This window comes from Metarhizium album, assembly GCF_000804445.1.
Source record: "Metarhizium album ARSEF 1941 chromosome Unknown scaffold_10, whole genome shotgun sequence".
NCBI lineage: Eukaryota > Fungi > Ascomycota > Sordariomycetes > Hypocreales > Clavicipitaceae > Metarhizium > Metarhizium album.
In genome coordinates, this window is record NW_024467584.1 from 177,984 (window position 1) to 194,079 (window position 16,096).

At 53.5% G+C, this 16,096-nt stretch overlaps 5 protein-coding genes across 5 annotated transcripts; 3 read left to right on the forward strand and 2 right to left on the reverse strand.

The window, feature by feature from the left end:
• Positions 1-451: 451 nt before the first annotated feature.
• Positions 452-1,137, forward strand: MAM_04473 (GAF domain nucleotide-binding protein; the record flags this gene model as incomplete). Its single annotated transcript, XM_040823271.1, has 2 exons — positions 452-509; positions 590-1,137. 2 exons carry the CDS (start codon positions 452-454, stop codon positions 1,135-1,137), a joined length of 606 nt encoding a protein of 201 aa, XP_040678524.1.
• Positions 1,138-3,244: 2,107 nt separating this feature from the next.
• On the reverse strand, positions 3,245-7,212 carry MAM_04474 (DEAD-2 domain-containing protein; the record flags this gene model as incomplete). Its single annotated transcript, XM_040823272.1, has 7 exons — positions 3,245-3,368; positions 3,449-3,707; positions 3,751-4,005; positions 4,404-5,676; positions 5,726-6,430; positions 6,491-6,946; positions 7,039-7,212. 7 exons carry the CDS (start codon positions 7,210-7,212, stop codon positions 3,245-3,247), a joined length of 3,246 nt encoding a protein of 1,081 aa, XP_040678525.1.
• A 387-nt stretch (positions 7,213-7,599) lies between these two features.
• MAM_04475 (60S ribosomal protein L27a) lies at positions 7,600-8,507 on the forward strand (the record flags this gene model as incomplete). The annotated part of the gene is made up of 4 exons (XM_040823273.1): positions 7,600-7,631; positions 7,803-7,911; positions 7,981-8,070; positions 8,289-8,507. 4 exons carry the CDS (start codon positions 7,600-7,602, stop codon positions 8,505-8,507), a joined length of 450 nt encoding a protein of 149 aa, XP_040678526.1.
• A 786-nt stretch (positions 8,508-9,293) lies between these two features.
• MAM_04476 (serine/threonine protein kinase Hsk1) lies at positions 9,294-10,813 on the reverse strand (the record flags this gene model as incomplete). The annotated part of the gene is made up of 2 exons (XM_040823274.1): positions 9,294-10,438; positions 10,531-10,813. The coding sequence occupies 2 exons, from the start codon at positions 10,811-10,813 to the stop codon at positions 9,294-9,296; spliced, it is 1,428 nt and encodes a 475-aa protein (XP_040678527.1).
• Positions 10,814-11,472: 659 nt separating this feature from the next.
• On the forward strand, positions 11,473-15,238 carry MAM_04477 (condensin complex component cnd1; the record flags this gene model as incomplete). The annotated part of the gene is made up of 4 exons (XM_040823275.1): positions 11,473-11,705; positions 11,763-12,268; positions 12,323-14,979; positions 15,068-15,238. The coding sequence occupies 4 exons, from the start codon at positions 11,473-11,475 to the stop codon at positions 15,236-15,238; spliced, it is 3,567 nt and encodes a 1,188-aa protein (XP_040678528.1).
• Positions 15,239-16,096: the final 858 nt, after the last annotated feature.

The following is a 16,096-nucleotide window of genomic DNA, read 5'->3' on the forward strand; positions in this document are numbered from 1 at the left end:
GTCTTGTAGCGTGAGCTCATGGACGCCTCAGTTACCGCCGTCGCCGCATCCCCCCGACACACCGCGGGCTTCTTCAGGCCGCAGCAGTCAGAGGTGCCAGACCCTCCTTGGTAGTCGTCAAGAGCCGTCGTGGTCTGTCACTGGGCTCCGTCCTCACATTAACTCTGGTCACAACAACTTGTCTGCTGCTGCTTCGACGTCCTTGGACAACTCCAATTTTCACAATCCCGCCTCTAATTACTGCTCCAACCTCATCTCCCTGGTCCCGCCACCGCCACTGGAAGACTTTTGGGTGCTCCCTCAACTTCAGAGCCAGATTTCTCTTGAGCCGCCTGCTTCGCCGGAAGAGCTGGCTCTTGGTCGGTGTCCACCACTCCTTCAACAGAGTCAACTCTGGGATTTGTCCTCGTCATCCATTACCCCGGTCCTGTCTTCTCTCGACGACCCGGGCATGACCTGCTTGAGTCTGTTTGGGGCCGTCGACTCCGGACATGGCTTGGATCAGAATGGTAAGGCTTCTCTACACCGTAACCGAACATGTTGTAATACAAGATGAAATCCGTAAGCTTTGCTAACAGTGCTTGAACAGATGACGCACATGGCCATCATCCACACATCCCCAACCACAACCTTTTCGCCCAGCATGGCAATGCCCTGTTGAGTTCCAGCCTCCATCTCGTCCCTCACGCACATCAAACCCCCTTTTCCTTTGAGGATCCCACCGCATCAGCGGTTTCTCAGGAGCGGTCCACCGCAAACCACGTCAATCACACCTTGTCCAGTACTTCTTCGTCAGCATCGTCGACAGCGAAATCTGCTTCAGGTTTGTATAACCCACCAAGGCGTCAACCTCGCGGCTCTCCCGTTAGCAGTGCCAGCGGCAGCAGCTCAAAACGCAAACACTGCGCCTCTCCGCCAGCGGACCTGGATCCAGATAGCGAAGAGGCACAAGTGGTCATAAAGCGTCAGCGCAATACCATGGCTGCGCGGAAATACCGCCAGAAGAGGCTCGATCGAATTTCTGACCTGGAAAGCGCACTAGGACAGATGAGCAGTGAGCGGGACGAGCTCAAGTTGCAGCTCGCCCGACGAGAAGCCGAGGTCGACGCTCTGCGGGAAATGCTGTCCAGGAAGTGAGGTTGCACGCGACGCCGCCATGAGACAGAACAAGTCGAAGAGACCGTCAAGCAACGCTCTCCCTAGTCACCGTGACTACTTGATTTTTTTTTCATTTACAAAGACCTGTCTGTGCTTAGCAAGAAGATCGATAGCGAATGGAATTCCGTCGCATCCCCGAGCCAAGACTCTAGCATCGTACGTGACTGTCCGGACTACGGGCGTGCTGCTCAGACGATGTCGTTCTCTTCCCTTGCTGGTAGATGGATATCCATTGGCGAACTCGTCAAATCCCGCATCTGTCATCACTGCAGCCCATTGTGGTCTTTTCCCAGTCCCAAGTGCAGCGCAGAGGGCAAGTCCAAGGCAGTAAGAAGAACGTCACTTACACTCTCACAGAAGCGATGCTGGCCTAGCGGTTTCCAAGTCACGACGTGTTTTGTTTGGTGGCAAGTCTCATATGCAGCGATGCGCGTTGGCACTGCGGTCTACTTTATAATCACCAGTGCCTGTTCTACCGAATATATATCCGCCATTTAAATTCAGACAAGACGCGCAGCTCATAATGATGTCTGCGCTGGGCTGCCGACGCTGCGACTCCCGTATGCACGCTAGCCCACTTAAGGGGTTCTTTCACTCCTTTTCCTCTTTTTTGGTCTTTGCTTCTCGTGTCTCGCAATGATCCACAATGAATCATTTTGATGTTGCTGGCAGACCTAGAAGCTCTGTTTAGTCTCGCACAGCCGTCACCGCACTGTGCGCCCCCACATCGTGGCGATGCCAGCGTCGAGAGCCAGAATGACTCATCTTTGCTCATTTTCGTCGGCGCGGGGCGTTGGCCAATCATTTAAGCGACGCTGGATCTTGCTTGATTTGTCACCCAAAAAGTGGACGAGGAGACGGCAATATCTAATGTGACATGTCAGGCTAGAACTTGAGGATCCCGCAGCAACGGATGAGCTCTTTTCTGGTGCTTCTTGGTGCGTGAAGCTGTGGCTGCATTTCAGCTCTCGAATGCTCTTGGCTTTGTTCTTCTTGGCAGGTCAATGTGCCCATTCGCCGCCGCGGCGCAAAGTGAAGTCTGAAACTTGGTTTCTGCACCATCGGGCGAGACCTTTTCCGAAGATATTCGACTACCAGTAGCTATCCCGCAACAAGCGACGTCCATCGTCTAGGCTTTCCCATGTTCCGCTGCGGATCAGCCCGTCGGTCTATCAAGGATACACTGCTCACTTCGGCCACAGGAACTCACACTAGATCTAATGTAGTGGAGACGTACAAGGTCAGAAGGTAGTGACTCGTGAGTATCAAGTGTCAAATTGTCCTCTACTCCGCCGCTGGACAGGACTGTTGTGGCTACTGGAGGAATTATACGGACGGACTGATGCTCCATAGCGACGAGGTGGCCCAAGTGAAGGATCCTTGGAACGACGCAGCTGACAAGACTGTCTTTTCTAACTGCCTAACGGGGGCTATCCTCGGGGAAAGTCGAGCTGGACGAATGCCTGTAGCGAGGGTCGGTCTGAGAAATTATTTGATGAATGGATCATGTGAACACCGCGGTATGGGCTTACCCGAGACGAGCTTTCCGAGCTTGTTAAATTCAGTGCCAACCGTGGATGAATCTCTCGGTGACGACCTTGACTGCAGCACCAATCCTACCGGGTTCTGTTTGATCGGAAGAGAAGACGCTGATCACCCGGATCCCATGTCCTGGGATGAGCCTCAACATGCACGGTGTTGCTTGGGCACTTCGACCAGTCAGGACTCGGCAGGTGTAGATGACAGCAATTGTTACTGTTTTTTCTACACCAATATTATGACCGCCAGCTCCACCTCCACGACGGCAGGAATCATGTTAATACAGCACTCCATCATACAAATTTCATCCCAGATGTTGCAATCTTGTTCAACTCCACGTCACCGGGACCTCGTGAACCATTCTTCTCGGAGCATTTCCACGCAATATCGTACGTAAACAATGGGAGCCAATCTCACGGGTCAACGGCATCAACACCCCGCCAGGTACCAAATTTCGCAGCTTAGATCCACGCAACTAGATCAGCCCGTCGTGCTTGTCCATCGAACGAGCGGCTCGCCGGTTGACCCAATTCCAAAAGTTACTTTTTTACTTGGATTGTTTCGCCTCTGAGCGGGACAGACGATCCTTCTCCGAGGCCTTGTTCGGACCGGGCGAGGAAAAGTACGCGTAGGCGAGCCCTGCGAAGAGCGCGGCTCCGCCAATCGGGACCCTAGACGACCGTGTGAGCGCTTTGTCGCTGCGGCTGCCGGAGCGATGGGGGGGGGGCGGGCCGGTAAGCGCAGGACGAACCAGTTCTTGCGGAGAGTTTCTGCGAGGTTCGACTTCGAGGGCGGCAGCTCTTGACCACTGGCGTCATCTTCGTATGTTTGCCGGCGAGCGGTTCCGGAGAAGCCGCGTGGGGCCGCGATCGCCGTCGCCGCCGGGCGGACGTGGTTCCGTACAAGACGGACCGAGGCTCTTGGAACCGTAATCATGGTGATTTTGATGGATGCCGCGGCCTGGTTGATGGAAAACTGAAGGGATGAGCTGCGGGGGTTGCGATGGAAATCTGGTGTGGTCGCCGTTGTCGACTACCTTCGGCCGGGACGGACGCCTTGGGGGAGGCAGCGGCTGCCGGATGCATGTGACGTCTGGATTGGCATCGACTTGCTTGGGCAGCGCGAGGCGAGGTGCGCCAACATGCGAGCTGTGACGCCACTGCTCCCTTTGCGGCACCAGACGTCCTGCCGCGGACGCTGCTTCGACGTTGGGTGGCGAATTTCCCGGGATCCCGGAATGGCTCCGTGGGCTGGCCCTGACTTTGCGGGGAATAAATGCGTCAAACTGGCGGCACATATGACGTCCATCTGCCCGAAGGCATTTGAGATGTCGGCAGGCTCCTTCACCGTGCCGGCCGTCTCCAAATATCGCCCGGATTACCGCGGGCATTGGGCTGAAGAGCCTACCAGAGCTCATTCCGTTCAGCACGGCAATGAAGACGAGGTGCCCCGGTGAAGAAGCGAGAGAGGCAGGCTATTGACAGGGTAACTAAGTACATAGCCGTCCGCCCCGAAGCCCGGGGCAGCACGTTGCAATCGACCCGAGGGGGGCCGTCCGTGGTGACGCAGTTCCGGCAGCATTGCTCTTCTTCGCATCTATGCCAGATCCGACCCCCTGTCAGAATGGCTGTCAAATTATTGCCGTTGCCGATTCCTGAAAAACCCTCCCAAACTCCCCATCAGCCCCCCCAGCATATTCGACGAACCCTTGCCATCACCATCACCGCCACCACGACGTGTCTCCATCCCGCTTTGGATCCATCCGGGCAGCTTTCCCTGGATTCTGTCCGTAGCATACCTCCTGTCGACAAGTACAATCGCCGCATAATCGCCTCTGTGACGAATCGCGCGGCCAATGCTCTGGTTGACGGCCCGCATACAAGCGTTTTCGTAAAAGTCCCTCGCTGCCTGCTTGGCTCGCGCCACAGCCTCCTCCTTGGTCAAGTTTGAGCCAGCGCTATTCCCGCTGCCTTGTAGATTTTCCATGGCAGTCGATTCGATGTATTCCGTCTTGGCTTTCCACTCTGGCGACGCAATGTTTGGGTACGGCAGACCGACGACCATGACGCATCGGCCCAAGCGATCGGAGAAGTTGATGCCCTCGGACATTTTGCCTCCTACGACACTCAGGAGGACTGCACCGCCTTTGCCCTTCACTGGACTGGTGGCGCTTGCTCCGTTCCCGAGGATGGCTCGTGTATACTCCGAGAGGACCTCGTCACTGGAGCAGCCCCTTGTTTCGCGGAACACCATCTTGCGAGCTTGCAAACGATCCCAAATGGTTGCCTGAGGCGTCTTGTCTCCGGGGCTCTGTCGACTCCACATGGCGACGACTTCCTCAAGATATCCGTAGCTTGGGAAGAAGACCACAACGCCGTCCGGGACAATCGAGCAAATATTCAGTATCGACAGTCCCAGCTCTCTGACCATTTCTTGGTCCCCTCGGCGCCGGTAGCTAAACTCAAAACTTGGGCCACCTGGACGAGTTCCCGCCAGTGTCCAGACGCATAGATTTTCGCGTGGTACTACATGGCCACAGCTGAGCGTGGTTACTTTGGCATCGGCTAGGGTCGGAAAAAGATGATTCTTGTAGTCGTCAAAGGGCGACATGGTTCCTCCTGCCAGTATTACCGCTCGCGCGCTGGACACAATGGACGAGAAGGCATGCGTTGGAGACAGCAACAAGTATGAAAGTTGGACGTCTTGGCCTGGTTCGGCCGTCTTTTGGTAGAATATCCGGCCCTCGGAGCTCGGATTGGTAAGTGCTACGAGGAACGAGACAAGGGCGTGCAGCACGGGCGAGCTCGATCTCGTCACCTGCTTGGCGGATTCTTTCTCGCCATCAACATGTGCTGCGTAGCTCTCAATCTTGTATGCGAGCTTGGACTCTTGAATGTACCGAATGAGCTCAAACATGTTGATTTGGTCGATGCCTTTGCGTCGAGTCAAGTCGTTTGCGTCCACGATTCCATGTTGCTGCTACTTCGGCTCAGCTCGCACATCCGGCATAACACGCGGCATAACGTACCTCGAAGCCCTTCGCCCCATCCATCCACTCTGTCAGGCCATCAATTACTCGCCCAAGCCTTCCTACGTTAACACGGTTGGCACCCGTGAGTTTCTTCCCAAACCGTTTCACGTAGACCCCGAGCATCCCTCGCCCCTTGCGAAGGCCACAGAGATTGATCTCCGCGGCATGAACATTGGCAACTGCATCCATCACGTTGTGTGCCTCATCAATGATGACAACGTTTCCCTCCAACTTGATTCCTAGCGCCTCTCGGGCACTTCTCTGAAGCAAAAGGGGATATGGAAGCGTGATGACTTCTGCACCAGGTAATGCCGACCGAGACGCATAGTACGGGCATACGGCCAAAGACTTGCCTAGCTGGTGCAAATCCTCAATGTCGGGGACAGTGGCCAAAGCCGAGTCGCGAAACTGGTGCGTTTGGCTCAAGAGCTCCTCTTTTGGAACATAGGAGCATTTCTTCGTAGACCTTGACTGCTGGAGCTCAGCACAGCGGTCATTGATGGCCTGCACTGACCCGAGTTTTGCAACGGATGGGTTGATGCACAGCCTTTGTCGGGAAGACAGCGGTAATAGCTTGACCGGCTCTTGAGCAGGGGACTTTTCCTCAGTAAGAGAAATTGGAAGTGAAGACGGAAAGCTTGGGCGGCGCAGTTCCGCAATGAACTGCGACAGTTGCGAGTGGGTTCTAGACGTATAATAGATCTACAGACGGTCACCAAAAGACACCTTCAACGTGGCTGGGCGGAAGAGCACTCCTCGCACCTTGATCTCTTCCTCTAGAATGTCATTGTCCTCTTCCTTCTTCCGAGGTCCGCCCAGGCCGATGCGCTCCAAGACCTCACGCGATTCTTTACTCAACCCAGACAAGGCATCCTGGACACCGGTGTCACGGTCTTCCCAGTCATCTAGAAGCCATTCGGCCTCATCAGGGTCCATTTCGGTGCATTGACCAGGCGCTGTTGAGACTTCGAGGCGGCGGCGCTTGCGGCCTCGTTCTTCAACTTCTTTTTCTCTTGATCTGATGGCTTCGAGGCGCCTCTCGCGATCTTCCCACCTTTGAACCAGCTCCTCACGCTTTCGGCGCAGTAGCTGATCGACGAGCCATGACGGTTCGTCCTTGTAGGCCTCTCCGGCATTTTTTATCGATACCTCAAATCTGTTGGACTTGAAATTTCGGAGCCAGGTAAGCGAAGCGCAGATTAATGAAAGTGATTTGCCCTATGAGAAGGTGAGTGGCCGAGTGTGTCCAGGTCATGGAAGAGCCTGGGCATTTGCAAATTCCTGCTGCTGGTGGAAAGTCTGCCACTTACAGTGCCTGTGGGGCTTTCCAAGATACCGATTTGCCCTTCGCCTTTGTCCAAGACGCTGTATACAGTTTTCATGAACTCTTCTTGGACGGCGTACGGAGTGTAAGGATGATGAAAATCCAGCTTCTCCAGATGGCGCGTCGCATCATCTATACTGGTGGAGGCGGCAGAATCCATGAGAGCTCATGTTTTCAGTTGCGGCCGGGAAATATATCTCATAGTGCCGTCTTCACTTGCATCCGATAGCGATGAAACTGCCGCGACACGGCCATGAATGAAGTCAAGTTCACGGACGCGAAACGTCCCTTTTGCCTGTTGGTGGGGCCACACAGTCCAACACGGCTAGACCGCGAAGTCACCTGATAGAGTGGCAGACCCACTTGCTCCGAGCACCCAAGTCTGCACGCACCAACACAAAACGTTAGGGCTGCGCTGCCCTCTCGCTAACAATTCTCTGGGTCTCGTGCAGCCAGCAAGCCGAGCAGTAGGCGCAAAATCATCACCAACCACTTCCAGTCCTCGACGACAAACCATCGGAAAAGCGACAACACCACCACCGTCGCCATGCCTACCCGAACTTCGAAGACCCGCAAGCTGTACGTTGTTTAATCCTCCCGTTTCGCGAAAGTATTCGATCCCGGGGAGAATTGGAAACCGTGACCCTTGTCATCGGGTGTTCGTGTTTGACTGAAAACCTCACCCTCGGAACGTGGATACGGATCGATGAGGAAAAATCAAACATGGCTAACGCAGCTTTTACTTCATAGCCGCGGTCACGTCTCTCACGGCCACGGTCGTGTTGGCAAGCACCGCAAGCACCCCGGTGGTCGTGGTCTGGCCGGTGGTCAACACCACCACCGTACCAACATGGACAAGGTTCGACAACCTCGAGATGCCCGATCCGACCAGCGAACGAGGGGGCTAGTCGCTAACCTATTCTGATAGTACCATCCCGGTTACTTCGGTAAGGTTGGTATGCGATACTTCCACAAGCAGCCGAACCACTTCTGGAAGCCCGTCATCAACCTGGACAAGGTACATACAACTCCTCCTGCGTTGCGCGATACGACTTGATCTTTGGCCGGCGTCGAAGCGGGGAATGAGCATGCCAGCTGGCATGAACGACAACTGAATAAGACACCGAACAATGAGACCAACCACGACCGCAATCGACGGTCCGCGCCAAAGACAAATCTCGTCGCGACGCGTCGAACTCTTCTGCCTCGAGAAAATGCTAACACACTCACTCGCAGCTGTGGGCTTTAGTCCCCGCCGAGACTCGCGACGCCTACGTGTCCGGCGCCAAGAAGGACACCGTGCCTGTCCTCGACCTCCTTCCGCTCGGCTACTCCAAGGTCCTCGGGAAGGGCCGCCTCCCCGAGATCCCCTTGGTTGTCCGCGCAAGATGGGTCAGCAAGCTGGCTGAGAAAAAGATCAACGACGCAGGTGGTGTTGTCGAGCTGGTTGCCTAAATGTTCGCAACAAAACCAATAGAAGAGGAAATACAACGAAAAAATTTCTTCCTTCTATCTATTCGGTTCCCGCCTTTTTCCGAAGAAGCATTTCATGCTCCTTGCTTATTAAGAGCAAATGCCTACTGGGGGGTCTGAGGACCAATCGAGGACCGAATTTACAGCGAGAAAACTGCGTCTTAGCGGGGGAGGGGTTGTTTACAACGACGCCCAGGCATGGAACGTTGTATCCGGGGAACTGGAATGGAAGCTGGAGAAAATTCGGGAATCGGTGGCCGAGGGTACGGTCGGTTTCGATCGCATTGCATCAGGGGGCTCTTGACATGGAGTTTTGACGAATAAAGTTCGATTTTTCGCCCATGCACAAGGAAATCCCTGTTTGCCTGTTGTGATGACCTGTGTAGCTTCTGCTTGGTACTGCAAGGTCGTGTTTGCCAAGGGTCGGTAGCTCATTGTCCTGTGAGCCGTGACACCGGCAACATGACGCACTTTCTCAAAGAAATTGTGCATACGTTTCAGTCCTGATTGAGCAGACGAGGGTCCTTTGTGCTCGTCTCCAGCAGATCATGCATCTACTAGCGTCATGTATGCCCCTCTCTACAGATCCTTACGCCAACAGATCGAAACAATGCCAGCTCATAACGCCAATAATATACTTCTAATCGCCCCTGCCGAGATGCTCGCTGTCATACGTAGATTTCTGCCGTGTACCCGTTGGTTTGATAAAACAAAAATACCAGGTGTTGCAAAGACAAAAACTCCAGGGCCACGAGAGCCACCCCAACCTCATGCCGCCAGCATGTCGACCTCATCCTCGTCACCGAGCTCCTGGCTTTGAGGTTGGTCAATGCTCAAAAATTCATGGTCCAGAGCCTGTTCGGCAGTGATTCTTCTTGAAGGATCCAAGTCCATGCACCGTTCCAGAAATCGCACGGCTAGCTTTTCATCAGGCGTCAACGGCTTGTCACTAGTACGACATGTGCTCCACAGGATAATCTTCTCCATTGTGAAGCCTTGCTGGCCTATTGTTGGAATGTTGGTTTCAAAAACACATCCATGCAGTAATCCTGCGGCTTTCATGCGCTTTGAACCAAAGATGGTTGCTATTTCTATCATAGCCTCCACATCATCAGCCGAGTTAAAAAAGGGAAACCGTTTTGACAAGATAGTCAGAAGTATGACGCCGGCCGACCAGATGTCGATCGAGGTGGTTTGTTCGGTGCACTTGAATAGAACCTCGGGAGCACGAAATCCTCGTGTGCCAGCGCGGTTTGCACGCTTTGACAGTCGTGTATCCGAGGTAGGGTAACCGGGTTGCGAAGTCGTTGCCATTTGAGCCCATGCAGAAGTAGACTGCCGGTGTCTGCGTGTTTCACGGTGTTCGTGGCAGAGGCAAGGCTTACAATCGGACCCCTCGCGTTCTGCCAATCCAAAGTCGACCAAGACGCCATGTTGAGTAGCAGGGTCATACAAGAAGTTGGTCGGTTTGATATCTCGATGAAGAATTTTGGCCTGATGGACGCTTTTCAAAGCGGTAAAGAGGGATCGCAGATAAATGGCAACATCCGGCGTCGTCATGTCTCTGAAGTACGCTCTGAAGTCACCGTGTCGAAAGTATGGCAGAATGGCAACCACTTGATCCGTGTTTCGGAACGCTGTAATGAGGGGGCAGACCGAGGGGCATTGCCGCAGGTCATGGAGGAGCTCGAGTTCATTCAGAATACGCGCCGGGCTTGAGGTGACATAAATCTTCTTGACTGCAACAAATCGCGTACGTCGCCGTTGGGAGCGCTCTGACATTGATGATGCGTGGCTCGCGTGTCTTTTGAGAGGCGGAGGGGTCCATTTTGACGAATCATCATCAAAGTCCCAGCTGTTGTCATATCTATCGTACTGGACATCTTCAGCCTTGTATACGGTAGAGAAGGTTCCTTTATAGTTTCGAGAGGGTTAGAAATGGCTTGATAGGGTAAATGCGGTGGACAGTTCAAATGCTTGACAGTAGGCTTGCAGACATACATACCCTCGCCAATCCTCTTAATGAGACGATATTTTCCGCGAAAACCAGGAAAGTCACTAGCCAGCTTTTCCATGTCGGCCTGTACACCTCTTTCAACACACTCGTCGTCTGAGCTTTCGTTTTCCTCCTCGTTTTCTTCTTCTTCGACGTCTTCTTCCATTAGCTCGTCCGTTGCCGCAGCTCCAGCAACATCTTCTTCTACCATCATCTCAGTCTCTTCGGTCCGCGCATCCTCATGAATGTCAAAGGGGTCTTCTGCCCTTCGGCGTGCTAATGTAGCCGCCATGATGCCGCGATCGCTGTATATGTGTTGCCAGCCAATACTTGGAGTAGAGTGACGGTTTGTTGTTGCGAAAGGAACCTGGAAGCACCCCGTCCCCTTACCTATTCAGGGCAGGGTCTAGCACGACGGATCTGAAGCGAATCAGTTGACAGCACACAGATTCGAACCAAGGGAAAGCAATAGATTCGCATGCATGCAAGCAAGTAAGTCCGCAGGCTGCGAGCTGTTGGTCTGGAGTTTGGACGAACGTTGTTTCTGGGCAAAGCGTCAAGCTGATTGGTGAGGACGCGCCACTAGCGTCGACTTGCAGTACAAATCTATGGTGGGACATGGCCGCAGACGTGCATAAAAATGGCCCATCTGCACAAACAGTAAGTAGCTGGACCCCGCTGCGCGTGGTGGGCCGGATGCGGTGCTGCGCGTCTGTCAATTAACCAAAACAAAAACATTCAGCCGTTGCTGAGGGACGCAACCTGGAATCGCAACAAGGCATCGTCAAATTCACGGCCAACAGTTGACAACGCTTTGCTGATTGCTCGCCTGTTGCGAGCGTAATACTAACACCCCTTGGCTCTTCGCCCATTCCACCTCCTTTCATCTTTTCTTGTCCCTTCTCCGCGTTGTGTCTTCCCCCCCGCCTCGGCGGCGACACAGGTGCCATCATGGCAACAATCAGCTTCGATATCAACGATGCGCTCAAGCACTACATGTCCGACCCTACCACGATACCCACGCCAGAGGCCGACGGCGCCTTGTTTGACTGCGAAAACGACCCCGAGTCACTAACAAACCCGGTCATCAACCCGGTGCTGAATCCAATTGTCGATGCCGTCGCTCATGATCCAGACGCCATCTTGCGGGCGTCGAATATTGACTCTCTGCAGTTCCTTCTCAAGTGAGCAACTGTGTCCCTTGAAGTCTGGATCTTGTACTAATGCGAACTTGGGTACAGATACACCTCATTTCTGCCTACTCATGCCCTGAGCAAAATATTCGACCTAGTCATGAGTGGACTGAGTGCCGAATGCGACTACATGTACAACGACATGGACACACCTGACGAGCAGGACTCCGCACCTCATCACAAGGAACTTCTCGAGATATATGGCTTTTTATTGCAGTGGACCATTGCCGCTGTCGAGACGAAGGCCGCCGAGAAATCCTCCACTGTTCCGGCCGCGCGCGGTCGTGGCAAGCCTAAGAAAGGATCCACGAGGGAGGACACTTGGGATTCGGCAACTCAGCTGCAGGCAGCCCTGGAGATTATGTGCAAGGTCCTGAAGCAGAAACTGTCAAAGATTTTCCTCACAACAAGCGAAAGGGACACGTTTATTGGGCTCCTTACCAGGCCTGTTTACATGATTCTCGAGAGTGAGCAGCGAGCCAAGGCTACTTCCATTCGCATGCACTGCTTCAAGGTATTGTGCATTGCCGTGAAACACCATGGCCACGGATATGGTTAGTTGGAGACCACGAAACTATTTGATACGAGTATGCCTAACACGCAAGCAGCCGCACAAATCAACGTCATCCAGAATTTGACATATTTTGAGCACTTGTCAGAGCCCATGGCTGAATTTCTGCACATCCTAGCTGAGACCTACGACTATCCTCAACTGGCAGATGAGGTTCTACGCGAGATTTCCAACAAAGAATTCAATTCTAATGATACTCGAGGGCCTAAATCAGTTTCTGCCTTCATTGCAAAGCTCTCCGAGTTGGCCCCTAGGCTCGTCATTAAGCAGATGACCATGTTGGCCAAACAGCTAGACAGCGAGTCCTACACGTTACGATGTGCTCTGATCGAGGTGTGCGGGAACATGATTGGCTACCTCAGTAGACAAGACGAACGCAGCGAGAACTACAAGTCGCAGCTCAATGCCTTCTTTGACGTCCTGGAGGAGCGATTTTTGGATGTCAACCCATATTGTCGCTGCAGAGCTCTCCAGGTCTACATGAAAGTCTGTGAACTGGACCAGAAGTTCCCCAAAAGGCGACAAAAGGCCGCAGAACTCGCATGCCGCAGTCTTGAAGACAAGAGCAGCAATGTGCGCAGGAATGCCATCAAGCTTCTCGGGGTTCTCATAAAGACACATCCTTTCACAGTCATGCACGGCGCCCAGCTCTCCCGCAAGGAGTGGCAGGCACGCCACGACAAGGTCGAAGAAGAGCTAAATGCACTGAAGCCCCCTCCCGGCATGCCCGGATTTGGAGAGGACAACGACAATACCACGGCCGACAATGAGCTCTTGGATGAGGCAACCCAGGTCGATTCGCCCCAGAAGCCCAAAACAATGACCGAGGAGGAAAAGGTTGCCGCCATTAAAAAGGCGCAGGAGGAAGCTGCTACCAGCGAGGCTATCGAAAAGCTGACTCTCACGCGACGATATTATAATGAGGCCCTTCGCTTCATTGATGTATTGCACGACGCAACCGGGATCGTGTGTCAGCTTTTAGGCGCCAAAAACAAAAGTGAGGTTATCGAAGCTATTGACTATTTTGAGATTGGCGATGCCTACAATATTGAGCAGAACAAGGTTGGCATTCGACGCATGCTGAGGCTTATCTGGACCAAGGGGAATAGTGATGAGGGTAAGGGTGTGCAGACTCATTTGATTGAGTGTTACCGCAGGCTCTTCTTCGAAGCCCCCGACTCCTTCAGCCCCAATGACGCGGCCAATTACGTTGCCCGTAACATGATCAGCTTGACATTCGGTGCAACACCAGCAGAGCTCACATCACTAGAGCAACTGCTTGCTACCATGATGAAAGGCGGTATCATCCCTGAAATCGTGGTGACCAAGCTATGGCAGGTATACGGTGTGCAGAGACGCGAAATCTCGAGGACACAGCGTCGTGGTGCCATAATTGTTCTCGGAATGCTGGCTACTGCCAGTCCAGAGATTGTCGTTGATGAGATTGAGACCATGCTTCGCACCGGGCTGGGCGCACGCGGACGCGCAGATTTACAGTTGGCCAAGTACACATGCATCGCTCTCCGGAGGATCAACCCGACGGGGCGCAACGCCAAGGAGTCCACGACCAAGTTCAACAGGCTACCCAACGATCACGCTGTCCTCGGGCGCCTAGCTGCCATCGCTGAGGTCCAATCGGAGAGCAAAGAGTGGTATGGTGTTGCGGAGCAAGCCATTAATGCCATCTACGCCATTTCCAAACACCCTGATGTGCTCTGCTCTGAAATTATCCGACGCAAGACTAGGCATGTGTTTGCTCAGTCACGCCCAGGTTCTAGGCCAACCACAAGTGACGAGACCAAGGGCATACCCGACATGACCATGAACCAGACGATGAGTCAAACTTTGCAAGCGGACAAGCCCAAGGGTTGTGATAACGCGGTCAATCTGTCGCAACTCCTGTTCATTGTCGGGCACGTTGCCATCAAGCAGATTGTGCACCTGGAGCTCTGCGAACTCGATTTCAAGCGTAGAAAGCAAGAAAAGGAGAAGCAGACGCCGGTCAAGACGGACAAGGACAAGGAGGATGCAGACGAGCTGGATCTCATTGGAGGCACCACAGAAGATGATTTTACAGAGGCAATGGCTCACATCAGAGAGCGAGAGTTATTGTACGGCCCAGAATCACTTTTGGCCATCTTTGGGCCTCTCGTGTCGGAGATTTGTGCCAACAACACGTCATATGCCGACAAGGGTCTCCAGGCAGCAGCAACGCTGTGCCTCGCAAAGCTCATGTGTGTATCATCGGAGTATTGCGAGACCAACCTGCCACTTCTCATCACCATCATGGAACGGTCGCCCGATGCCACGGTCCGCTCCAACGCGGTGATTGCATTGGGAGACATGGCAGTGTGCTTCAACCATCTCATTGACGAAAACACTGATTTCTTGTACAGACGTCTCGCCGATGACGACGCGTCCGTCAAGAGGACTTGCCTCATGACGCTAACCTTTCTCATTCTGGCAGGTCAAGTCAAGGTCAAGGGCCAGCTTGGTGAAATGGCCAAGTGTCTCGAGGACGAGGACCGGCGCATCGCTGACTTGGCGAGAATGTTCTTCACAGAACTCAGCACTAAGGACAATGCAGTGTACAACCACTTTGTGGACATGTTCAGCTTGCTCAGCGCAGGCGGCAGAATGGAGGAGGAGAGCTTCAAGCGGATCATCCGTTTCCTGCTTGGCTTTGTGGAGAAGGTTCGTACAATTGGTATATATATATATATATATTTATAGTGGGATACTTTCCAAGTTGAAACGTTGTTGCTAACGTGTCTACGCATAGGACAAACATGCGAAGCAACTGGCCGAGAAGCTGGCAGCTAGATTGCCCAGGTGCGAAACGGAGAGACAATGGAACGACGTGGCTTTTGCGCTGGGCCTCTTACCGCACAAGAATGAGGAGATCACAAAGACAGTGTCTGAGGGGTTCAAGGTTGTTCAGGCCGCTGCCTGAAGAGTTACGGAGTGTGTTAGATACGTAATTTATTTTGATGTGAAATATGGAGGGAATTGGGTCGGGGAGCTGAGGTGTTTGGGTGGCATTGGCCTTCATTCAAGATTAATGGCCAGCTGGACTTGAGCTTGTGTTGGTATGCGTGCCGTGAATCATGCCGAAGCGGCCAGTGGTTATAAGACGTGCCCAAGTTGTGCTGATGTGGTAAGACTCACTTGATGACGGGATGGCCTAATGTTTGGTGGCCATAGACGGGAGGGAAAAGAAGGGTAGGGTTTACATACGGGGTTGCTCTGGTGAGTTTGTAGTAATAGGGTAACTTTGATGGACTACGTCATGAGATGAATTATTGTCTAGGGTAGTGGTGAGAGAGGAGAGGCTCCGAGGTGGACGGCGATGGGCGCTGATTGGTCGGCCCCCCTTTGGGTCGCCAACTTGCTGCTGCTGCCTGCGTCTGTCCGTTGGAGTACAAAAGGGCGGGGTGTTCCGGGTTTGACCCAGGCCCAGTCCGGCCCATGATTCAGAGTCCAGACGCCGACAGCCCTTTGTACGCCAGGACCTGCGACAGTCACAGGGCAGCTATTGAACTGTGCTTAAGTCAGGTTGCTTTAATTTTGGTCCAAGTGGCCTGCGCGCACGGGAGTACCTTCCACAGCCATCAGCATCACCTGACGCGCCACGTGCGTGCCTAAATTGAGGTATCAAGGACTCAAACTCTACCACGTGACGTTACCCTTGCCAACCTGCGTCTCGCAGCAGTGGCAGCCAGCATCCCCATCCCCCAAACGCTTGGACCACGAGTTGGCCAGCCCACCCTGACCAATCACGGCTCCCTGAAGAGGCATCTCTTGTCTCTTG